This window comes from Rhinolophus sinicus, chromosome X, assembly GCF_036562045.2.
Source record: "Rhinolophus sinicus isolate RSC01 chromosome X, ASM3656204v1, whole genome shotgun sequence".
Classification (NCBI taxonomy): domain Eukaryota; kingdom Metazoa; phylum Chordata; class Mammalia; order Chiroptera; family Rhinolophidae; genus Rhinolophus; species Rhinolophus sinicus.
The window spans coordinates 111,007,592-111,032,259 of NC_133768.1; the positions used below are offsets into that span (position 1 = coordinate 111,007,592).

General features: G+C 52.7%; 1 protein-coding gene and 1 pseudogene across 1 annotated transcript; both read left to right on the forward strand.

The window, feature by feature from the left end:
* The first annotated feature begins 53 nt into the window (after positions 1–53).
* Positions 54–18,278, forward strand: ABCD1 (ATP binding cassette subfamily D member 1). The gene is made up of 10 exons (XM_019755106.2): positions 54–1,349; positions 4,234–4,414; positions 9,693–9,835; positions 9,918–10,086; positions 10,680–10,774; positions 13,472–13,617; positions 13,993–14,138; positions 16,330–16,414; positions 16,667–16,792; positions 16,977–18,278. The coding sequence occupies exons 1-10, from the start codon at positions 441–443 to the stop codon at positions 17,182–17,184; spliced, it is 2,208 nt and encodes a 735-aa protein (XP_019610665.2). The 5' UTR covers positions 54–440; the 3' UTR covers positions 17,185–18,278.
* Positions 17,927–23,388, forward strand: LOC109460064 (large ribosomal subunit protein uL15; annotated as a pseudogene).
* Positions 23,389–24,668: the final 1,280 nt, after the last annotated feature.

Here is a 24,668-nt window from a genome sequence, read left to right on the forward strand (position 1 = left end):
TTCCCCCGACTCGGCCCTGGGGAGGGGTGGGTGGGTGGGGATTCTGGGCGGGTGGCGGAATCACTGTCGCTTCAGCCAGGCTTCGGAGAGGACGGACGCGCCTGGTGCCCCGGGGAGGGGCGCCACCAGGGGAGGAGGAGGAGGAGGTGGAGAGGAAGAGACGCCCTCTCTGCCCGAGCCCTCTCGAGGCTCTGACCCTAGGGGCAAGGAGACTGACAAGTTCCTCCACCTCGTCTGCCCGAAGAGGCCGCGACCCTGGAGGGATCTGAGCACCAGGGGCGCCCCAGGGGCCTAGAGCTACAGTCTCAGGGACCACTGCAAGGTTTCCAGTTGCCTAGATAACGAGCCGAGCCGAGGTCAGAGCAACAACTCTTCTAGCCACCTGCCTGGACTGCTGGCTCAGGCACCAGTCCCAGCCCCGTGCGTCCAGCCCAGGTGACATGCCGGTGCTCTCCACCCCCCGGGCCTCGCGGGTGACCACGCTGAAGCGCACAGCTGTGGTCCTGGCCCTCACAGCCTATGGAGCCCACAAAATCTACCCCCTGGTGCGGCAATGCCTGGCTCCGGCCAGGGCCCCTCAGGTGCCTGCACGGGAGTCCACACAGGATGCCTCCGGGGCCACAGTGGCCGCAGCAGCCAAGGCTGGTGTGAACCGGGTGTTCTTGCAGCGACTCTTGTGGCTCCTGAGGCTGCTCTTCCCCAGGATCCTGTGCCGGGAGACGGGGCTGCTGGCGCTGCATTCGGCCGCCCTGGTGAGCCGGACTTTTCTGTCAGTATATGTGGCCCGCCTGGATGGACGGCTGGCCCGCTGCATCGTACGAAAGGACCCTCAGGCCTTTGGCTGGCAGCTCCTGCAATGGATCCTCATTGCCCTCCCAGCCACCTTCATCAACAGTGCCATCCGCTACCTGGAGGGCCAGCTGGCGCTGTCTTTCCGCAGCCGTCTAGTGGCCCATGCCTACAGCCTCTACTTCTCCCAGCAGACCTACTATAGAGTCAGCAACATGGACGGGCGGCTCCGCAACCCTGACCAGTCCCTGACGGAAGATGTGGTGGCCTTTGCTGCCTCTGTGGCCCACCTCTACTCCAACCTGACCAAGCCGCTCCTGGATGTGGCCGTGACCGCCTACACCCTTCTTCAAACGGCCCGTTCCCGTGGAGCTGGCACGGCCTGGCCCTCAGCCATTGCTGGTCTCGTGGTGTTCCTCACAGCTAACGTGCTGCGAGCCTTCTCACCCAAGTTTGGGGAGCTGGTGGCAGAGGAGGCGCGGCGGAAGGGGGAGCTGCGCTACATGCACTCTCGAGTGGTGGCCAATTCAGAGGAGATCGCCTTCTATGGGGGTCACGAGGTGGGGCAGGTTGGGGTGCTGAGCATTGAGGAAAGCATGTGGCTGGGAAGCCCGGGAGTAGGCAGTGGTGAATGGCAGAGAAAGCCCAGGGCTAGCCGGTGTTGACGCCAGAGGTGTGGGCAGGCCATGGGAGAGGGACCCTGGGGGTGGCCAGGGCCTTGGGCAGCCCAGACTTAGGCACAGAAATGAAGAAGCAGGAAGACTGGGTGGGGACTGCCTTGGGCTAGCTGCCTATATACCCCAGGCTACTTCTGCTTCCTTTCCTCCTCGGTGAGGTTGTCCTGGCCTTGGAGTTGCAGCTCCTAGTGGTTTGCGATGCTAGAGCTCCTGGCTCACCCCATTCCTGCAGCCAGTCGGGAGGAGGCTCCTGCTGTCTAGGAGCGGGGACGGTGGGATGTGGCCTGCTGCTCGGTCCCTCCTGGGCCCCCAGGCCCTTTGAAGACCTGCGTCCAGCCGAGCTGGCCGGCCAGGCAGACAGGCATTATGGGCATGACTCAGCCCAAGCGGAGGTTAACGAGCAGCACCCAGCGCGGTGGCCGCAGCAGTGGTAGCGCTTGGCGCTCCAGGTCAATGGCTCCCTTGCCTGAGCCCGCGGGGCCAGCCTGGCTGCCGGCTCAGCTGCCTCCCGGAGGCCCCGAGCCAGGGATGCTGGGCCCGGCCGCCACTGCGGCGGGACGCACTTCCTGCCCGCCCAGCGGCCACCCTGCCCCCGGCGTGGCCGCCCTTCCGCCTGGATCACCGGGCTCGGCTACCCAGCGGGCCGGGCTGAGGCCGGGGCCAGGCAGGGCCGAGAGCCTGGTGCTGGGAAAGGTTACTCCAGGCCAATGCTCCCTTTATCTCGCCCCAGCCCCTCCCCTTCCTCGTGCCTGGGGTTGCAGCTGCCTCCGGCCCTGCTCCCTGCAACTCTGGTTTCGGTTCCAAGTGCTTCTGGGGGAGGGGCGCAATGGCATCCACCTCCTGAAGGCCTGTGTGTCCTCACTGGATCAGGTGGCCTCTTGCCCCCGGACCTTGTCTCACTGGCTGCGCATCGGTCTCCAGATTAGGAGTAAAAGTGCCTGGTCTGCAGCCACAACCCCCTCTCGTTCTCTCGCGCACGCCGGGCCGCAGGGCCTTGGCAGGCAGCCGTGGCCTTGGGTGAGGCGCTTGGCACATTACCCGCAGCTACATTGTCTGCCCCAGCTGGCACTCCTGCCAGCTCCCAGCACGAGTCAGGATTGTCAGGGTGCTCACAGGAGGCGTGCTGACTTCAGGAACACGGGATTGGGCTTGAGGCAGAACCATGCCATGCGGAGGACCTGTATAATGAGAGCAGACGGGAGATCACCGGCTCTCTGAAGGACTTCCTCTGGGCTAGCTTCAGGAAGTAGCATGTTTGCTAGGAGGATTTGCTGGTGGGAGGTATGGGGGGAACCCCAGTGTGCATCCATGTCTCTTTAGGCCTTGGCCAAAATGCTAGAAAGCAGCGTGAGGTGACGGGCCCCCATGGGTGGGTTGATGGCCCTTATTGTGCAGGCATGTGGCTCACGCCAGTCCCACTGGTTGACATACCCATGGACGCTGGCCCAGGCTCAGACCAACAGGTTAGGGCAGAGGTGATTGGCCAGCTGGCAGGCAGACAGCAGAGTATTCTGTTCTTACTGAGATTTCAATGAGGAGGGTTATTTAGACACATGCACACACACATATGCATACGTACAATGTCTTATTGGCTTGAAAGCAAGGTAAACCTTTTTTGATAAGTCAAAGCATCATTTACAAGAGTCTGGTTCTTCTGCCAGTGTGGTCCAAATTCCACGCTACTTCTACCTTCAGGCAGTGTGAGCTTCGGCAGATCACTTTGTCTCTCTGGGTTCTGTAGTGTCCTAGTGCCCTAGTGTAGAATGGACATGAGAATACAGGTGCAGTGGCATGTGATGAGAATCAAATGCAGAGTCGGGTATGAAAGCACTTGGCTGGGCAGCTGTTGTCAGTCAGGGGTAGGAAGGCATAGCTGGGATACGTGTTCCTGTACTGAGCCAAGAAATCTATGATCCAATGGCCACCTTGCTGCGACCACTTCCGGCCACCTCCAGCCCCTCTGCCTGTCTGGATGCTGCGGCCATGGGAAAGCCTCTTTCTGTCCTACTCCCTTTCCTGCTTTCTCTTCTTCAGGCCTGTACCCATCCTGAGTTAGCAGATGGTGGCCAGTGCAGGAAGGGGAAGAGCAGGGAGGGCTCAACGGCAGGTCTGTCCATTAGGGGGCAAGGCCTGCGGGGCTGGCTCGGGAGCATGCCCTTCAGGTTTCAGTGGGAGAAAACAGTGGAAGTTTCTCACCCAGAGGAACCTTGGGAAGGTAGGGGGAGGCGGGGCCTAAGTAGGCCAAAGTAGACTGTTGAACCAAGTTCTTCAAAATAAAGTACTGCCTTTTGCTTTCCTGTACTGCCCTTTGCTGAGTTCAGGTTAGTCTCCCAGCAGTTGCCCAAAGAAACGGACAAGGTGACTATCCTTGGTCCATGTCAAGAAGCTGACCAGGGCAAAGAAAGGGGCATAGTAAGCATCCCAACCAAAGAGGTCGTGGAAAGAGGGGACAGGAATGGGCCTCGGCAGGTGGGGGGTGAGTCCCTCCTTCAACACTGCTGTACCCCAGTGCCATGACTTCAGACAATCCTGTACCACCCCCCTCCAAGTTGGAGACCTGTCCACTATAAATGTAGCCCAGGCATAACCCTCAGCTCTCAACCTTGGTGTGGCCATCAAATGGCGTGGCCATCAGATGGCATGGTGTGTGTGTGTGTGTGTGCGCGTGTGCGTGCAGTGCGCACGCGGCGCTTGGGGGCTCTTGCTGTCACCCCCATAGTAGTTATCACGAGACCTCTGAACTCTCTCTGTCACCCCTCCCTGGCAGGTGGAGCTGGCCCTGCTGCAGCGTTCCTACAAGGCCCTGGCTTCCCAGATCAACCTCATCCTGCTGGAGCGCCTGTGGTATGTCATGCTGGAGCAGTTTCTCATGAAGTACGTGTGGAGTGCCTCGGGCCTACTCATGGTGGCTGTCCCCATAATCACTGCCACCGGCTACTCAGAGACAGGTAAGAGTCAGCACACCCAGGGGGCGGAGGCGGGGCCCGTCCTGGACCAGTTGGCTGGGAGGTTCAGGAGGGCCCACTGCTTAGCCAGCCTGTCTGCCCCTTCCACTGCCCAGGCTCTGAGGCCTCGCTGGCTTCCTGGAGATCACCCGAGGTCGTGCTGTCCCTTGTTGCCTTCCACTGTGCATGACTCTCCTCTTTACTGCATCTCACACTCCTTGGTACTGCTCAGCTGAGCTCAGGGGCTGCAACTCAGACACACTGCATGTCCTTCACCAGGCGTGTGCACCTTGCACACCTGTACCTGTCCTCCGCCCAACTGTGACTCAGAGGTGGGAGGATGGGGATGTACCTTGAGCGAGCCCCTTCACCCATGGGTCTTGGCTTTCCCATGCCTCAAACAGCTCTGGCATGTTGCAGAGACTCGAGACCTCTGCCCTGAGGCCTGGGGGGATTGGGAAGCCTGTTCTACCTGTTACTCTAGCATTTGGATGGTCAGGATTCTCATTTTGTTCCTCTACTGGTTTGCAACACATTCTATTTGCAGTCTTTTCATGATTGCCCTTTCAAAGGTTAGTGTCTCTAGATTAATCGATGGCTCCGCCTCCCTCTGACGCTTAGAACACTTGAACTCCAGGATCATCCCCCGTTGATGTGTTTGATGTAGCCCAGTGTCAAATTTGCTTTGCCATGTTTTTATACTTGGCTATTGCTTTATCGAGTCAATGCATGTTTCAATTCAACCCCGTGTTTACCGATTTCTCTGCTCACCAGTCCTTTCTCGCAGCCCAGTTATCTTCGTCCACGTAGACACCTTTCAGAAGTTCTTTCTGCAAGGCTTTCGTCATCATGGGCACTTCACAATTATTTTGTTGTCTGAAAATGTCTTTATTTTACCCTTTTTCCCCAAACTAAAGATTAGCTGGGTGTGGGAGTCCAGGCGGACAGTTATTTGCTCTCAGCCCAGTGACAATATTCCATTGTCTCTGCTGGAAAAATCTGTTATCAGCTTAACTCCCCTCAGCAGCCTGTGTTATCTCACTGGTTACTTTTAGACTTTTCTTTCTCTGGTATTCTGCAGTTTTGCTTCGAAGTGTTAACCAGTGGGTTTCTGTTTATCCTGCTTGAGACTCGTTGTATGGCCTTTGAAGACTAAGATTTGTTTTCAATCGTTCTGGACAATTCTCAGCTGTCCAGCTGTTTCAAATATTGCTTCGCTCTTGTTTTACTCCTTGCTTCTGGAACTTCTGCTAGACATGTGCTGGACTTCTCACTCTTTCCTCTGGCTCTTCAACTCTCCTATTTCCCATCTAGCACAATACGTGCTGAATCCTAGGAGATTCCCGCAGATCTTCCTGCTCCCTCATTGGCCAGTTTTCTCTTCAGCTGAGTCTAATTTAATTTTTTTTTTTTATTTCAGTGACTATTTCTGTCAAGTTCTATTTGATTCTCTTTCAAATAGAAATTTTTTTTTCAAATAGAAGCTTCAAACTGTTTTAGCAAGTGTCTGATTTTCTCACCTTTTTGACTGCTCTTTTTATACTGTGTGTCATATTAATCATAACTTATTCCACAATCTCTAGCCAGCTATTGGGTTATCTGAATTCTTGGGTGTCTAAGCCAGCTTCACTCGTGGTAGATTTTTTTCTTTATGGGTTTTGCAACCAGACTTCTGGGAACCCTGAGTGGCCTAACCGGAGGGTGCAATTCCCCAGTGTATACTGGCTTTTGTTTTGGTCAAGCTCCCTAGTAATTAACCATTTGGAAGCCATTTTCATGTTAACTTCTCAGCTTGGGGAGGAGGGGTTCCTGAGCTTGGAGGTAGTATTCATTTGAACCTCAGACACATAATTACTAATTCTTAGAGGAGACCTTTGTTCCCTGAACCTAGAGCTCTGGCTATACGACCTGTCTTCTCATCTCTGGGGATTTCACTGGCGCACCTGACTGCTGGCTTCTCTGTGGGCTCCTGGGAATTTGCCTTGCTTTCCTACCAGCACAGCTCTGCTTTCAAAGGCGTTCTATTTTATGCAGTTTGATAGTAAGAGGTTTTTCAGTTATTTATAGAGAGAGCCTGACTTGTTTCGGAACCAGAAGTCTCTCTGATTCCCTATTGGCGGCTCTACCTTGGGGCTTCTGTACCCTCAGCTGTCTGTCCCTCTCTGGGTGACCCCCAAGAGGAAGGATCGAATTAGAGGGGGTTGGTTACTTTCCTCTGATGCCCATACATAAAGGATGGCCCTGATTTAGGCGCAGGTGCCAGACTCAGTCAGCAGGTGTCAGATCCCAAGCCTGGGGATGGACCCATGGTTTCTGTGAGGAAGCGCCTGCAGCCACGTTCCTCTGCGCCTGGCACTGGGCATAGCTCGGCCTATTTAGTCCCCAAGGCCTCTCTCTCTTCTGAAGGCCTGGGGTTTTTTGGAGCCTGTACTGGGCCAGGCTTCATGAGTGATTAAAGAAGCAGGAACTCCTATCCCCAGGCTCATGACACTTATACGTGTAAAAACGTGAAATGTTCCTGTCTCTCTTGCTCACTCCACTTCCATCTTACTGGCCTCCTTGTTGTTCCCTCAAAACACCACGTAGGCTTCTGCCTCAGGACCATTGCACATGCTGCTCCCTCTCAGGAACGCTCTGTCCTCTGAGGTCCCGCCCTCCTTCTATCAGAGTTTTGCTCACAGGAACCCTCTAGGTGAGGCCTACCCTGCCTATCACCCAGACTCTCTCTTCCCCTTCCCTGCCTCCCTGCTTTCCCAAGCGCTGGACGCCCTATCTGTTCCACCTATCTATCTGGTTTATAGTTTCTCTGTCCCCTTTGGGCTGGGAGCTCATTGAGGGCAGGGATTTTTGTCTGTTTTGTTCCTGCTCCCGGTGTTGCAAGGAGGCTGAGACCACTGGGGGCCAGTGGGAGGATACAGACACTTATCAACTGGAGCATATGGCTTTGCCCTTCTGGCCTGCTGACCAGCAAAGCTGGAGGACCCAGCAGAGGGGTGGCCTTGCCGTGAATAGCTACTTGGTGTCCTGCTCTAAGGCCCTGGTCTTAGCTGCCCCCGGGTAGTTTGTTCTGGCTCCAGGAAGGTGCCAGCTGTTGCCAGGATGCCCCAGGCACCTGCAGACCCTTTTCCCATCCTGGTAGGAGGGCTTGTGTCCATCTGCCTGTGGGGGGCTGTGTTCCTGGGGGCACAGTGGGAAGGAAAGCCCAGGACCTTAGACTGTGAGGATTAACACCCCCTTCACCCCCCAGTTCCCTGAATTCCTGGGCCAGGCCCCAGAAGGTATGCAAGGAGCTCTGGCCAACCATCACACCCCCTTTCCACCTCACGCTGCAGCCGAGCTGCTCTGGAGGGCCATCTGCCCTGAGCCGACTTCCTGCCCCTTCCTGCCCCCCCACCGCCACCATATCCCTGAAGCTCCTTCCTCCAATCAACATATGTCCACTTCTGCCTCAGGAGCCCCAGCTTTCCCTGGGTACCCCAATGGGTGCAGCTCATGCACCCACACCCCGTACCCTCAGAGTTAGCATTCCCGTTGCTCCTCATCGCCATTTCCGGAACATTCCTTGTACAAAAGACCTGCCCCTCTGGGGGTTCCTAGGGTCAGGGGCGTGAAGGCCATTGACAAGAGACAGTGAAGCTGAGTGACCATGGGGTCTAGACTGAGACAGCAAAGCAAGTCAAGACAGGAGCAGGCTCTGGGGAGAAGTCAGGGCATCGAGGGTGGCCATTCTCATGGAGGCCACAGGGGGAAGCGAGGGACAAATCGGAGTAGTAATGGAGGTTTGAAAGGGGATAGTCATGCTTGAGGGGCTCAGGGGTGCAACATTTCTGGGTGTTAGAGGACGAGGTGCAGGTGTGGCCCCGGAGAGCCTGCTATGGACAGTTCAGGATACAGGGCTGGGGCAGTCTAGGGGGAAGGAGCTGGCTGTGCCAAGAAAGAAAGCCAAGTGCCTAGTGGCTCATTTTCTTTTATCCGTGTTATTGAGATACAGTTAACATAGCCTACAATTCAGCCTTTTAAATTATTCAATTCAGTGGTTTTTAATATATTCACAAAGTTGTGCATCTATCATCAGCATTTCAGTCCAGACCATCGTTATCACCCCAAAAGGAAAGCCCGGAACCATTAGCAGTCACTCCCCATCCCCCAGCCCCTGGTACCCACTAATCTTTTTGTCACTATGGACTTGCGTCTTATGGACACCTCATATGAATGGAATCACACAATATGTGGCCCTTTGGGACTGGCTTCTTTCACCGACGAGGACGTTTTCAAGTTTCATCCACGTTGTAGGATGAATCAGTGCTTCATCACTTTAATGGCTGAATCATATTCCATTGTATAAATGCACCACAATTTCTTTATCTATTCATCCATTGATGGACATTTGGGTTGTTTCCACTTTTTGGCTGTTATGAATAATGGTGCTGTGATCGTGTGTGTGCAAGTTTCTCTACAGACATATTTTCGTTTCTCCTGGATATATACCTGGGAGTGCAATTGCTGGGTCATATGGTAACTCTATGTTTAACTTTTTGAGAAACTGCCAAACCGTTTTCCACAGCAGCTGCACCATTTTATGTTCCCACCGGCACTGTATAAGGGATCCAATTCCTCCACTTCCTCACCAATACTTCTTATCTCTTTTTAATTATAGCCCTCCTAGTGGTTATGAAGTGATAAATTTTGATTTGCATTTCCCTGATGACCAGTGATGTTGACCATCTTTTCATGAGCTTATTGGCCGTGAGTCTATGTCTTAGATATACAATAGAAATGTCTGTTCAGCTCTTTTGCCCACTGTTTATTGTGTTGTTTGTCTCTTTGTTGTTGAATTGAAAAAGTTCTTCATATATTCTGAATACTAGACCCTTATCAGACATATGATTTGTGGATATTTTCTCCCAGGCTGTAAGTTGTCTTTTTGCTTTCTTGATGGTTTCCTTTGGTGCCCGAGAGTTTTTTCATTTTGATGGAGCTCACTGATCTGTTTTCTTTTGTTGCTGGTGCTTTTTGGTATCATATTTAAGGAGCCATACCTAATCCCAGGTCACAGAGATTTACCCCTCCTTTCTCATAAGAGTTTTGTAGTCTTGCTCTTATGTGCAGGCCAGTCCTCCCCTTTGAGTTCGTTTTGGTGTGTGGTGTGAGATAGCGGCCATTCTTTTGCATGTGGATACCTGTGTCCCAGCACCATTTGCTGCAGAAGCTTGTGTTGCCCCCAGTGGGTCAGTTTTGACTTCTCACTGCCCCTGCCCCTCCCCTCCACTGTGCGCCACAGACTCAGAGGCCGTCAAGAAGGCAGCCTTGGAGATGAAGGAGGATGAGCTGGTGAGTGAGCGCACGGAAGCCTTCACCATCGCCCGAAACCTCCTCACGGCAGCTGCGGATGCCATTGAGCGGATCATATCATCCTACAAGGAGGTACTCCCCACAGTGTCCGCCCTGCCGTGCCCCCCATCCCCCGCAGCTGGCAGGGGCTGAGCCAGAGCCACCCTCCCCACAGGTGACAGAGCTGGCCGGCTACACAGCCCGGGTACATGAGATGTTCCAGGTGTTTGAAGATGTCCAGCACAGCCGTTTCAAGAGGCCCGGGGAGCCGGAGGATGCTCAGGCAGGGTCCGGGGCTGTGGTCAGGCCTGGTGTCCGTGTGGAGGGGCCACTGCAGATCCGAGGTAAGGGCATCGCCCCAACAGAGGTCCCACTCATCCCTACCCTACCATGGCAGGCACCTCCCAGGGCCCTGGGAGGGCAGGATCTTTGAGCTGTGCCCCCAAGGAGCGGTTCCTGGGTGAGTCGTAGCTCCGACCACTTTCCTTCCCAGAGCAGTCACTGCTGGCCAGTTCCTTCCAGGTACCCTGGCCGGGATTTCTCTTTGCGAAAAAAGGGAGACAGGGTCCCTGAGTGGAGGGGGATCGCTCACCCTTGTGGGCAGCAAGAGAAAGTTGAAGGCCACGGCAGGGGCCAGGATGCTGTGGAAGACGGGCTGCAGTGTTTGAACTGCCATTAAGATGGTGCCAGGAAGGGAGGGCTGCAGAGCAGGAGGGGTCTCTATACCTCAGGGTCCAGAGGCCAGAGAAGTGGCTTCGACCCTCCCCTGCCCAGAGCACAGCCCCAGGCACCGGGACGGGGGTGGTCTACTTGAAGGAAGAGCCACCGTACTCCCAAGGGGCCTTGAAGCACACACCAGCACGCTGTTGGGGGTGGGGTCACGTGGAAGATACCAAAAGCAAAGGGCATGTCTCCCTTCCTTGTGTTCTGTCCCCAGGCCGAGTGATAGATGTGGAGCAGGGGATTGTTTGTGACAATATCCCCATCATCACACCCACGGGAGAGGTGGTGGTGGCCAGCCTCAACATCAGGGTAGGTTGAGCGGGCTGGGCTGGGCTGGGCTGAGCCTTGGGGCCCACGGCCTGGCCTTCTGCATCTGCACATCCCAGCTCTTGGCATCTAGCCTGGCCAGCCTGCCCGTGTTGTCAGTAGCCATTGTCCCCATATCTACGTGGCAGGCGGGCTAAGGTCAAAGTGAAAGACCAACGTGTCTTTGACTGTTAGTTGTGGGGCAATGGAGACAGAGCTGATAAAAGAGACTTGCAATGACCAGGATTGGCCAAGAGTCACGCGAGTGTTCCTGGCCCTATCGGCACCAGCCACACCCCCACCCCGCCCCAGTCCCCCAGAAGCCCAGGACTTGGGGACTCTGGTGCAACTCGAACTGTAGTAAAAGAGATTGCCCTCCACTGACCTGGGCTTGGGGTCCCACCCTTCTGCTTCAAGAAGCCCCCAGTGCGTATGTGTGTGGAAAGGAAGCCTTGGTGGCTGACGAACATCCACCTGTCACCTGTGTCCCCAACCAGGGCTTTGGATAGGGTTCGGGAGTGATGGAGTAAATGAGAGACCTGTGGGGGGCAGGGGAAGTGAGAGGGAGTCATTCATTCATTCATTTATTCATTCAACCACTGTTCTCTGAGCTCCAGGCTAGGCACTGGAAACCAGAGGGCAATCTGGGTGTCCCCTGCTCTCTGGGAGGCCCCACTCTGGGAAGCCCTAACGTGTTACAAAGTTCCCCAGTTAGAGAGCTGCCAGGGTCCAGCAGGGACCATGGGGAGGTTGGTCACCATCCCTAGAGAGAGCAGAGAGTAGATGAAGCTTCACCCAGGAGCCTTCAGGCAGGTGCACAGCATGATGAAGAAGGCCTCCCACAGAGGGCAGGCGGAGAAAAGGCAGTGGGGTGGCAGGAGTGAGGAGCTGGGGGCCTTGGGGCCAGGTCCTGAAGGGGCCATGTGTACCTAGCTAAGGCGTGGGTCAGCAGGAGCCATGAGCGGGCAGGGAGTAAATGGAAGAAGCAAATGTGCAGGGCAATGCCTGGGGCTCCTTTCCTTGATCTGCTGAGAGGGGCCCTGAGAGCCATTTGGGGGCTGGGAACATGTCATTACAGCAAGCAGCACAGGACAGTGGGGTGATCCCTATCGCCCCCAGCAGTGGTTTCTCTTGGGGTGTAGGGGGAGCCGTCGATGGCTGGTTTATCCAAGGTGAATGGTTTCCAGGCAGGCCGGGTGGAATCCCAAGTGGGCAAAAACCAGAGGCCCTGGTGAGCAGGGGCTCAGCTGGGTAGGAAGCAAGGCCAGGCTTGGAGTGGGGTGACAGGTGGAAAAGCAGGGCGTGGACTAAGCAAGAGCTCTGGCCTGGTGGAGCTGGTGGTGGAGCTGAGCTCTGAGGCTGGGAGATGTTGGGGAAGGCGAGCAGTTCCTGGCCATGATAGGCCGGGTGGTGGGGTGAGAAGGATGGCAGGAGAGACGCAGGGGAGAAGGTGAGGGAGGCAGCCGTGACACTGGCTGAGGGCCAAAGCAGCTCTCCCAGAGCCCGATGCCAGGGGAGCCCTCACACATCTGGACGGAGGGAGGCCCAGGCCCAGCCCAAGGGAATTTATAGTCTAACAAAGGACCACAAATCGAAGGCCTCAAACAATGGAAATGGAGTCTCTTCCAGTTCTGGGGGCCAGAAGTCCAGACCAGGGTGTCTCCTGAGGGCAGTGAGGGAGAATGCATTCCAGGCCACCCAGCTTCTGGTGGTTGCTAGCCATCATTGGTGTTCCTTGGCTTCATGCCCATCTCAGCCTCTGTCTTCACATGGCATTCTCCCTGTGTACGTGGCTCTGTGTCCAAATATCCCCTTTTTATAAGAATGTGAGTCACATTGGATTAGGAGTCACCCCACTCCAGGATGACCTCATCTAAACTGAAGTATAATCATTACATCTGCAAAGACTATTTCCAGATAAGAAAGATCACATTCTGAGGTCCTGGGGGTTAGGACTCCAACACATGAATTTGGGGGGACACAGTTCAACTCCTAACACCGACCGAGGCAAGCTAGGGATGGCTTCACATGGGCCACACTTATAGATCTTCCAAGGATGGTGGAGGCCAGTAGGCAGCCGAGGGCAGCAGTCTCCCTGCCCTCTGACCCATCCTACTCTCACCCCCACCCCCAGCTTGGCTGGCCTTTTTCCATCAGCCAGTGGGCATCATGTGATAGGCTGTTGGGGAGCTTGAGGCTCTTGACAGTCTGGGGGTCCCTGTGGCATCTCCGTGGCACCCTAGCACTGTGGGGACAGTGAGAGGGCCATGAAGGACAGACGCTCTAAAGAAAGCGCCTTCCAGGGGCAGCTTCTAAAGGGAAAGCGGTTCTGCTGGGGAGGCCAAAACGCTTGGGTTCCCAATGAAGCTGGATGGCATGGGATAGAGGCTGACGCTGGCTTTCTGGGGCACGCACCCATTCATGTGGCTATGGCAGAATAGGCCCTTCTCCTGCTGGCACCATGCCTTCTGGTGTGTGTTGGGGCCTTAGGGGACAGGCCAGGGCCCAAGACAGGCATTTGATTAGAGCTCTGGACGCTGGACCTCATCGCCTGGGCCCTGCTGTTCTTTACTGGGAGGGCCTACCTGCCGGCCTCGGCATGCACTTAGGTACAGGGAGCTGTCAGAGGCTGTCAGGAAGGCCACAGGTGAGAGGAAGGAGGTCCAAGCCACCCTGGATACAATGGCACTGCCTCCACAGGTGGAAGAGGGCATGCACCTGCTCATCACGGGTCCCAACGGCTGCGGCAAGAGTTCTCTGTTCCGGATCCTTGGCGGGCTCTGGCCCACATATGGCGGCGTGCTCTATAAGCCCCCGCCCCAGCGCATGTTCTACATCCCTCAGAGGTGAGCGATGCAGGGGAAAGGGAGGGAGCCAGGGCCCCCAGCTCTGCTCCTTCCCACCTGTGGAGCCTGACACCCAGGAGATGGCAGAGCATGTGTCTCTGTATGTATGGTGTGTGAGCGTGTGTGTGTGATCACGTGCCTTCCTGTGCTGTGTGTGTGTATGCGCACTCTGGGTGCAGGGTGTGTGTGAGTGTGGTGTTCGTAGGAGGGCGTGAGCACTATGGCGCACTTTGTGGCGGGGGTCTGTGGGCTTCGAGTCAGCCCCGCTTCCAGCAGCCAGAGCCCACCGCGGAGCCCAGAGCCTGCACAGGCACAGGGCATCGGCAGGGAAGCAGGGCCCGGCCTTCCCTCCATGGACATGCCACTTTTCCACAGGCCCTACATGTCCGTGGGCTCCTTGCGGGACCAGGTAATCTACCCGGACTCCGTGGAGGACATGCAAAGGAAGGGCTATTCGGAGGAGCACCTGGAAGCCATTCTGGACATCGTGCACCTGAACCACATCCTGCAGCGGGAAGGAGGTAGGGGGTTGGGGCAGCTCACCTCTCAGCACGAAGGAGTGAGCCATCCATCCGGGAACCTGCTGCCACCCCAGCCCCTGCCTCCCTCTTGGCCCCCTACGTCCAGGAGACCAAAGTGCTAGGTGCCCCGAGAGCCCCAGCCCCGCCTAACAGGGAGGACTGACAGGAAGCCGGTGGCCCAGGTGGCTTGTGTGCAAGGGAAGAGAGGCCCAGCACGCAGGCAGGGGGCATCCAGCAGAGCTGGGGGTGGGGAAGGCCCTGCCGGGAAAGGAAGCCCTTGGAAGGCTTTAAGCAGGGAAGTGACAGGTCAGTTTGGAATTTCAGCAAGAGGACAGACCATGGGCGTGGTGTGGACTGGGCAGCCAGGGAGGAGCGAGCACCGAGGGCTTGTGGTGTGGTAAGAGGTAGGAGCAGAGGTGTGGAGGAGACCCCGGGGTTTCTGGCTTGAGCCTGGGAGGTGCTATCCCCTGGGAAGGAGATGAGGGAGGGACAGGCTGGTAGCCAGAGAAGGCATTGGTCAGGGGCTTACCTGGTTTGTCTGCAAATGCCCTTTGGGCCTGGAGGTGAGGAGGAGAGGGTGGAACCCAGGGCGGGGCTGAGCTGATAGTCTTAGTGAAATCTGAGCAGCAGCGTCCTGCTTCCTGCCTCTGCCACTTAGGGGCAGCTTGACCTTAAGCAAAGACCGCATCTCTTGGGCTCTCTCCACCTGTGGAAGCGAATGGGTACAAGTCCCTCCCCTCAGCGCCAGCAGTGTAGAAATCACGCCTGCCGATGCTTCCCAGGTGTTGCGGCCTGTGCAGAAAGGGGGCTACAGGTGGTGAAGTTGTGGTTGCCATGGTCACGCTGAAGCTTCATCCCCAGCTTCCCCCTGGATGAAAAGCCAGACCTCTTTTGCTCCAGCCAGCCTGCGGTTGGGAGTGTACCCCTCCTCCTGTCCTCCAGGGCACCCCTGAGGCAGACCATCACAACCTATTAGCACTGAGTTCAGCTATAACAGACCCCCCCTCCCCCGCAGTGGCTCAAGTCACACAGCTTTATCTTACTGTGACATAAAAGTCCTGAGGAAGTGGGGGGCGCTATGCTCTGTTCAGCCTCTGTTCCCAGAGTCACTTCATGATCCCAGATGGTTGTTCCGACCATCACATCACACCCCAGACCATAGGACGGAGGAAATAGGGAGAAGGGGCAAAGGGTACATGCCGTCTGATTTTAAAGAAAGTTCCAGAAGCTGCCACATGTGTAACACGTACACGTATACCCCATTGGCCAGAATTCAGTCACATAGTCACACCACCTCAAGACAAGCTAGGGAATGTAGTCTTTTTTGTGGGTACCACGTGCCCTACCAAAACTTCTAGGCCAATGGGAAGGCAGAGTAGCTGTAGGAGGCGAGGAGCCATTTCTGATGAATCACCCACATACCTGCTCATTCTAACAGCTTCCAGAGCCTTGCTAAGGTTCTGGCACCAAACAGGGACACAAAGATCCAAGTGCCTAAGGGTGAGAAGTCTTCTGCAGAGACCATTCCAGCCATCCTGGGGCTGGCTCTTCATTGGCACCCTGTTAGGTCTTGTATGAGTTCTCGGGGGCTGCCGTAACAGAGTACCACAAACTGGGGGGCTTAAACAACAGCAATGGATAAGCCCCCAGCTCTGGGGGCTAGCAGTCCAAGATCAGGTGTCGGCAGGGTTGGCTCTTTCTGAGGGCTCTGGGGGAGAATCTATTCCAGGCCTCTCTCCTCGGCTTGTAGACAGCCATCTTCTCCCTCTGTCTCTTCATATTACCTTTCCTCTATGCGTGTCTTTGTGTCCAAATTTTCTCATTTTATAAGGACACCTATGATATTGCGTCAGGGTCCACCCTAGTGACTCACTTTAACTTGATTGCCTCTGTGAAGACCTTTTCTCCAAATGTCACCTTCTGAGGTCCTGGGGGTTAGGACTCCCATATATCTTCTTTTGGAGGGGACACAATTCTGGTCCCAACTTCTTTTGACTATTGAAGTATCACCTACAGACAGACAAGTACCCAGAGCACATGTATCCAGCGGTTGGCCTTCTCCGGAGTCAAATGTGCTGCCACCTTCCACTGTCACTCATCTCCCAGCCCCTCCCAGCATGCCCACCACCCCCAGCGAGCCTGGGCCTGGGCCCTTGTTGAGGTGAACAGAGTCCCTTTGTCCCCTGCCCAGGTTGGGAGGCCGTATGTGACTGGAAGGACGTTCTGTCGGGGGGCGAGAAGCAGAGAATCGGCATGGCCCGCATGTTCTATCACAAGTGAGTGGGCTGTCCAGGGTACTAGGGCTCCCTCGAGTACTGGGTGCTCTCCCAGCCAGCGGCAGAGACAAAGGCAGCTCAGCACGCATGCTCCCTGGGGCCTCCTTAGGGGGAAGGCAGTACCATTAGAAGGTCCCATCCCAGGCTCCAGCAGGGATTATGCCACAAAGTGGGAGGGGGCTGGGATTAGGCCAGAACATCAGCAATGGAGGGTCCACAGCCCGCCTTATCCACTCGGTACCCACCCCCAAGGCCCAAGTACGCCCTCCTGGATGAATGTACCAGCGCCGTGAGCATCGATGTGGAAGGCAAAATTTTCCAGGCGGCGAAGGACGCAGGCATCGCTCTGCTTTCCATCACCCACCGGCCCTCCCTGTGGTAGGTACCCTTCCTTCCTGCCTGGAGTTGAGGGAAGGGAGCTCCCTTCTCACATTTGTCACCCACATGGTTTTGCAGCTGGGGGGGATGGTGCTGCCATTGAGGGGTAAAGGGCCCCAGTAGGCCCAGCAAGCATCTGCTGAACAGCCTCTGCACCTCCATCCCTGCCCCTCTCCTGACCCAGGAAGTACCACACACACTTGCTGCAGTTCGATGGGGAGGGCGGCTGGAAGTTCGAGAAGCTGGACTCGGCCACCCGCCTGAGCCTGACTGAGGAGAAGCAGCGGCTTGAGCAGCAGCTGGCAGGCATTCCCAAGGTGCAGCGGCGTCTCCAGGAGCTCTGCCAGATCCTGGGCCAAGGCCCCAGGGTCCTCCAGGGTGCTGCCACCTGACAGGGCCATGGCGCTGGGCCCTCAGCCTGCCCCTCCCCGAGCCCTCGGATCATATGAAGGAAACAGCAGCACCTGCCCACCCACTCGCACCCAGCCCCACCACAGGCCCACCCTGCTGCATGCCTTTCCCTCCTCCCAGGCCTCCCGGCCACTGGCCTGCCCTGCCTAGAAGACTGCCAGTGAAACCATTGTGCCCGACCCCCGTGCCCCTGCCCTCAGGCAAGTAGACATGGAAAGTCCTACCCTGCTGCCTGCACCAACCCTGCCCCACCATAACTGTGACCTCCTGGGCAGGGTAACTGAGTCCTTTCTTTTCTTTGGGGAGGGGGAGAGGTGTAGGAGGTGAGTCCCAGCTCACACTGCCAGCCAGTCTGTGCCGAGCTTCTGCATTTGTGGGGCACTGCCCTCCTGAGACCGAAGTCCCCCTTATTTCTTCCTTTTCAGGCCCTCAGAGGCCTTATGGTCCATCCCTCTATTGCCACCACCCAAGTGGCCACCAAGGCTCCCATCCCACGGGATGCCCTTCCTGCCATAGAAACGGCCAAAAGGGACCCATGGCCAGACAGGGTCCCTTGTCTGCCCATTCTCCCTGCCAGTCATGCCGAAGAGCCCTCGGGAGAAAGTATTGCACAGCATTTCTCAGCAAGCGATAATAAGAATGTAGTCCCTACCCCTGTCGGTCCCTACACGCTAATTTATTGGATTCCTGACTGTAGCCTTCTCGGTTGCCAATGTGAGCACCATGCTAGCAGGGGAGGCAGCCCAGGCTGTGGTCCTTCCACAGGTGGCCCAGCCCCTGAGCCAGCCCCAGCCAGCCTGTGGCTCCACCAGCCTACACTGCCAGCTGCCACCAGGGGGGCCCAGGCCAGCCAGAGGGGGAGATGGATACTGGTGCCGCCGGGAGTACGGGCACCTGTGTTCCCAGCTCAGTGCCAAAGAGGGGTCAGCTGGGGAAACTGTCTCTGCAAAGCCAGCCCCTGCCCTAGAGGGAGACCCCGCTGCTGCCGCTGTGTGCCTTTTGGAGGGGGACCCTCAGCCGTCGGGCCGGGGAGCCTCCCTCAGTCCCTCAGTAAAAACCTTCCGTGGAAAGTGCATTCCTGCCTCCTGGCCTCTTTATCTGGCGTGGTTTAGAGGAGGGGCAGGAGGGGGCTTGGTCAGGTATCGGGGAGAAGAACCTCGGCCCACACCCCCCACCTGAAGACAGCTCAGCACATTCTCTGACTGACATGGCGGTGGGAACGTGGACCTCGCAACCTCTCAAAAATATTGGCTGAGCCCAAATAGGACTCTGGATCAAGCCTGGACCTGATGCTGGGGTGGGAGGAGGAGACCAATGCCTGGTCCCTGTATGAGAAGCTTCTGGAGAGATAGTGTGGGAAAAACAGCGAGCTGCAAAATGGGCTGGTGGGGGGCACACGGAGGCAGAAGGGTCCTGATCTGGCCTGGCAAGGGGCAGTGGGGAAGAAGTGGTTCTAGACCTTCTAAGAGGAGAGGGAACGCTTGTGCAAAGGCCCAGGGATGAATCAGGAGCAAGATGCAGGATATTAATGCTAAGTGCAGGGGGAAGGAGGGGCCGGGGCCATGCTAAGGAGCCTGGGCTTATTTGGGAGGCAAGGAAAAAGGACTGAAGAATTCTTAGCACAGTGGAAACCACATGGAGCTGTGCTTAAAGCCGGTTGTTTGGAGGGAGGCACATCTCTATAAAAAGAATGAAGTTCTGACCCGTCCTGTAACATGGGTGAATTGCAAAGACATGATGCTGCGTGAAAAAGAGCCAGTCACAAAAGACACATATGGTATGAGTCCATTCACATGAAATGTCCAGAGTACACAAGTCCACAGAGACAGAAAGGAGGTCAGTGGGGGCCGGGGGCCAGGGAGGTGGGAAATGGAGAGTGATTGTTAGTGGGTACAAGGTTTCCTTTTGGGGTGATGAAAATGTTGTGGAACTAGATAGAAGCGATGGTTGCACAACATTGTGAATGTACTAAATGCCACTGAATTGTACACTTTAAAAGGGTTAATTGTATGTTATGTGAGAGAGGCACAGATGAGCAAATACACCACTCAAAGCAGGCCGTACAAAATGAGCTGAGGCCTGAAATCCTGGATGGATTAGAAAGAGATTAGAAGAAAACCAACAACTGTAGGGGGTCATACTCTGGGGGGTTGGGAGGGGGAAAGTCAAGGTGACCCCTGGGTTCTGGCTTGAGTGGCCAGGTGGGTGATGACACCCTTCACTGAAGGAGGGTCAGGTCTGAGAGAAGGTGTCACCTGGTTAGCATTTGCTAGGCTTGGGCCAGCAGCCCCCGTGGCAGGTGACCCAAGGAGTGTGCAGCACAGACAAGCTCTAGCCTGGAGATCCTCTAATGGGGCATCAGGCAACAGAGAGGCAGGTGGTGGTTAAAAATCTACATAGACACCCTGAGGAGAAGGGGCTTGGTCTCCGGGGAATGGGAAATAGACTGCGTTTTATCCAAATTTGGAGGTTAGGATTTGTTACTGATCCCAGGAAAGGTGCTGAATCGGAGGGTGGGGAGTCGTTCCTCCATCTCCCAGATTGTGTAAATCATCCCTACCTGAACATCCTGTCTTTTCTTTTTCTTTTTTTGTTTGAAATTTAAATAGCTAGAGTGGTTCTGTGGTCTGCCACCCAACCTTAATTGATACAGATTGTAAGAGACAAACCCAGCAAATATTGTCCAAAAGGAAGTTAGTGAAGAGAAAGTAACAGTAGACAAAGTGGACCTCAGGGCAGAAATCATTAGGAATTAAAGAGGTCACTGCATAATAATTAAAGAAAGAATTAATTGGAAGCATTAACCATTCTGAACATGTGTGCACCTGCCGAATGACAGAGCCTGAAATGTATATGAAACAAAAAGCAGTTAAAGGAAAAATTAATAAATCAGTAAATTCACCACAATATATTACACCACCTCTCACTATAATTGGCAACTCAAGCAGACAAAACTAGTAAGAACATAGGGAAAATTGAACAAGCTTGCTTAACAGACATCTCAAAATATTCTTTTCAAGTTCACGTCAAACATTTACGAAAATTCACCATGTCCTAGATTGCAAATATTAAAAGAATCAGCATCATATGGATCATGTTCTCAAACTGTGATAGAACAAAATCAAATCGATAATAAAACTAAAATTAAGTCTTCCTAGGTTTGGAAATTTTAATTTATAAGTTTAAATTTAAAAATACACTTCCAAATAATTGGTCCAAGAAGAATTATAATGAAAATCTAAAAATGGAACTGAACAACAATGAAAAAACTACATATGAAAACTTGTGGGGTGTAGCTCAAGCAGTACTTAGGAGGAAATGTATAGCCTTAGAATGAAAAAGATGAGGGTGGCCGGATGGCTCAGTTGGTCAGAGCGCAAGCTCAACTGGGTTGCCAGTTCGATTCCCACATGGGTCAGTGAGCTGTGCCCTCCACAACTAGATTGAAGGACAATGACTTGGGGCTGGTGGGCCCTGGAGAAACACACTGTTCCCCAATATTCCCCAATTTAAAAAAAAGTGATACTTGAATCTAAGGAAAAAAGAAAACCAAATATCTAAAAAAAGAAGAAACAGAGAGAGAGAGAGAGACAGAGAGACAGAGAGACAGAGACAGAGAGACAGAGACAGACAGACAGAGAGAGAGAGAGATTGAGAGAAAACCTTATTTAAAAAATGAAAAAGATATGCACCAATTCAGGAAGTTAGAAAAACCACAGTAGAATAAACCCAAACAAAGCAGAAGGAAGGAAATCACAAAGACAGCAGAAATGAACGAAATGGAAAAAAAGAAAGATCAATAAAACCAAAAGTTGATTTTTTGAAATGAGTAAAATAGGCAAGCCTCTGGCAAGAATGAAAAGAGAGAAGATACACATAAATAATGCTTGGAAGGAAAAGAGGAAAATAACCACAGACCCAACAGCCATTTCAAACCTAATGGAAGACTGGGGTAAGCATGGAAGCTTGAACACCTGTGTGGTCCCTGCTTCTCAAAACACACAAAAGTGACAGTAAGGGGATGACACATGTAAAAAGAAATAAATTCACCAAAGAAAGGGAGAGGAGTAACTACCAAGAAAATTTTGGAAGCTGGAAGACGGGTGGAGGAGTTATAACTAATTTAGGGACCAGAGCAAACTTTTGAAACAACGGTGGGAGGCGGCCAGCAGCAGGGACTGGTTTGCACAAGAATTGGAGGCACTGGACATCTCAGAAGAAAAAAATGTGTGCATGTATCGTGGGGGTGGTGAAATAGAAGGACCAGATTTTACTCTCTGGGTAATGAAAACAGAAGGTCTGTGGAAATGAAAATTAAAGCCACAGTGAAGTATCCTTTTATTCCCACTGATTGGCAGAAATTAGAAAATCTGACAATACAAAGTGTTGGCAGTGCTATGGAGTAGCAGGAACTCATACACTGTGGGGCAGGAGAGGGGGATGTACGCTGATAGAGCCACTTTGGAAAACAATTTGGCATTTTCTAGTAGAGCTGAAGACTGCACGTTTATGATATAACAATGTCACTGCTGGAGAAGTTCTTTCACAAATATACCAGCTGACATGCACAAATCGCTCATAGCAGCATTGTTTATAACAGGCAAAAGCCAGAAACAACACAAATGTCCATGAACAGGAGAATAAACAAACTATGTTAGTCAGATGACGGAAAACTATTCAGCAAGAAAAATGAATGAATTATAGCAATATGCATCAACTTGAATATATGTCACAAATATAATATAGAATGAAAACAACGAGTTTCAGAAAAATACATCCAGTATGATTCCATTTATATAAAGTTCAAAAAATACAAAACTAAATAATATATCATTTAGAGATAATTCATATTTAGGACAAACATAAAGAAAAGCAAGGAAAGAATATTGGTTGCGTCTGTCAAGGAAGAAAAACAATACGTGGGGACTTCAAAGATATTGGAAATGTCCTCCCACTGGCAGTGGAGACATATGTGTATCACTTTCTCATCATTCTCTAAACAATTCATACAAGTACTGTGTATTCTTTTGTGTGGATTAGGTTGAATAAGATGAAACTGCCATTTTTATAGGTCAAAAATAGCTGGATATTAAGCAATATCATCTATTTTGACCTACCGAATTTCATAATAAAATAAAACCAAAAGACTTTATGCTAATAAGTTTGAAACTTTGACAAAATGGGCATGTTTCTAGGAAAATATGGTTTATCAAAAAATTGACTCAAAATAGAAAAATTCACTCTAAAATTCATATGGAATCTCTAGGGACCTCAAAGAGCCAAAACAATTCTAAAAAGGAAGAACAAAGTTGGAGGACTCACACTTCCTGATTTTAAAACATATTACAAAGCTACAGGAATTGAAACAGTGTGGTTCTGGCATGAAGACAAACAATAGACAAATGGAACAGAAATAAGCCCTCACATATGTGGTCAAATGATCTTTAACAGAGAGCCAAGACCATTCAATGGGGTAAAGGACAGTCTCTTCAACAAATGGTGGTGGGAAAACTAAATATTCACATGCAAAAGAATGATGTTGGACCCTTACCTTACATCATATACAAAAATCAACTCAAAATAGATTAAAGACCTAACTGTAATAACTAAAACTATAAAAAATCTAGAAGAAAATACAGGGGGAAAGCTTCCTGGCGTTGGACTGGCCAATAACTTCTTGCAAATGACACCAAAACCATAGGCAACAAGCTCTTTCATCTTGGCTGCCAACAGACCATCCAGACTGAGGAAGACCCAGAAACTTCGGGGCCATGTGAGCCATGGCCATGGCCACATTGGCAAGCACCAGAAGCACCCGGAAGGCTGAGGTAATGCTGGTGGCACACATCACCACAGGATCAACTTCAACAACTATCACCCAAGTTACTTTGGGAAAGGTGGTACCATGAGGCATTACCACTTAAACAGTAACCAGAGCTTCGGCTCAACTGTCAACCTTGATAAACTGTGGACCTTGGTCAGAGAACAGATACGGGCAAATGCTGCCAAAAACAAGACTGGAGCTGCTCCTATCATTGACGTGATGCAATCAGGATACTTACTACAAAGTTCTGGGGAAGGGAAAGCTCCCAAAGCAGGCTGGCATCGTGCAGGCCAAATTTTTCAGTAGAAGAGCTTAAAAGAAGATCAAGGGTGTTGGAGGGGCCTGTGTCCTGGTATCATGAAGCCACATGGAAGGGAGTTCATTAAATGCTCAGGTGTTTTTCAAAAAAAATAAAAAAGCATAGGCAACAAAAGCAAAAGTAGACAAATGGGACTACATCAAACTTAAAAACTTTTGTGCATCAAAGTACACAATCAACAGAGTGAAAGGCTTTCTACGGAATGGGAGAAAATATTTGCAAATCATATATCTGATAAGGGGTTAATATCCAGAATATACAAAGAACTCCTACAACTCAACAATAAAAATCAAATTGCCCAATGAAAAATGAGCAAAGGAGTTGAACAGACATTTTTCCAAAGAGGACATACAGATGGCCAATAAGCATATGAAAAGATGCTCAACATCACTAATCATTGAGAAATATAAATCAAAACCACAGCAAGATATCACCTCATACCCATTAGGACGGTTACTATAAAAAAAAAGAAAATATCAACTTCATATGGGAGCCCCCTCACTACAGAAATTTTACTAAGTCTCCTTTTCCCTAGTGTCTTAGCTCCTTAGCCCTGGGCTTTCATTCCTCTTCTAATCAGTTTCTGAATCCTAGACTAAAGATTGCTCCTAGCCTGAGTCACAGGATGTCTCTCACCCCTGCTTCTGATAACTACTTAAAAACCTCTGACTTCCCAACATCCCCCAAGCCATTCCGGATCTAACTCTTGGATAACTCCATCCCAGAGACCAAATAGGCTTTAACATTCCCCCAGGCCAGCATACTTGTTGATTGTAATCATTGGAGCCTAATGTTTTTCCAACCCATTCTGGGCCCAGCTCCTGGACAATTGCTGCCACCTGAATGACGGGTTGAACGGCCACAGGCTCTATAGAGCTGACAGATTTATTAATTAAAATCTATTTTTCCTCATTCAGGGGCTTTGGGGATACAGAGGATACCCCAGCAAGACTGCCAGCCACAACCAAAGAAGCCAACGCCGTCTTCCAGGCGGACCTCAGGACCCCTTCCTCGCATCTAAGATCAGATAGGGCAAGAATTCCGTGAATCCTCAATAGGTAGGGACAGCTCTACGCCTCTGCCCAGCAGGAAGCAGATACGGAAGAAAATACCTCCTGTCCGTCAGGTTCCCATAGAGATTTTATGGAGATAGTGTCTCTCACGGGGAAAACAAGGCAGGCAGTTAGAGCTAGGCATCGGGTCTCTGCATTCCTGCACTTCGAACATCACCCACAGAATGCGACCGCCAAAAAGACCTCCCCTCTCCGCCCAAAACTTCCTGTTCATTGTAATTATGTACCCTATGAGGAACAAATGGGTAC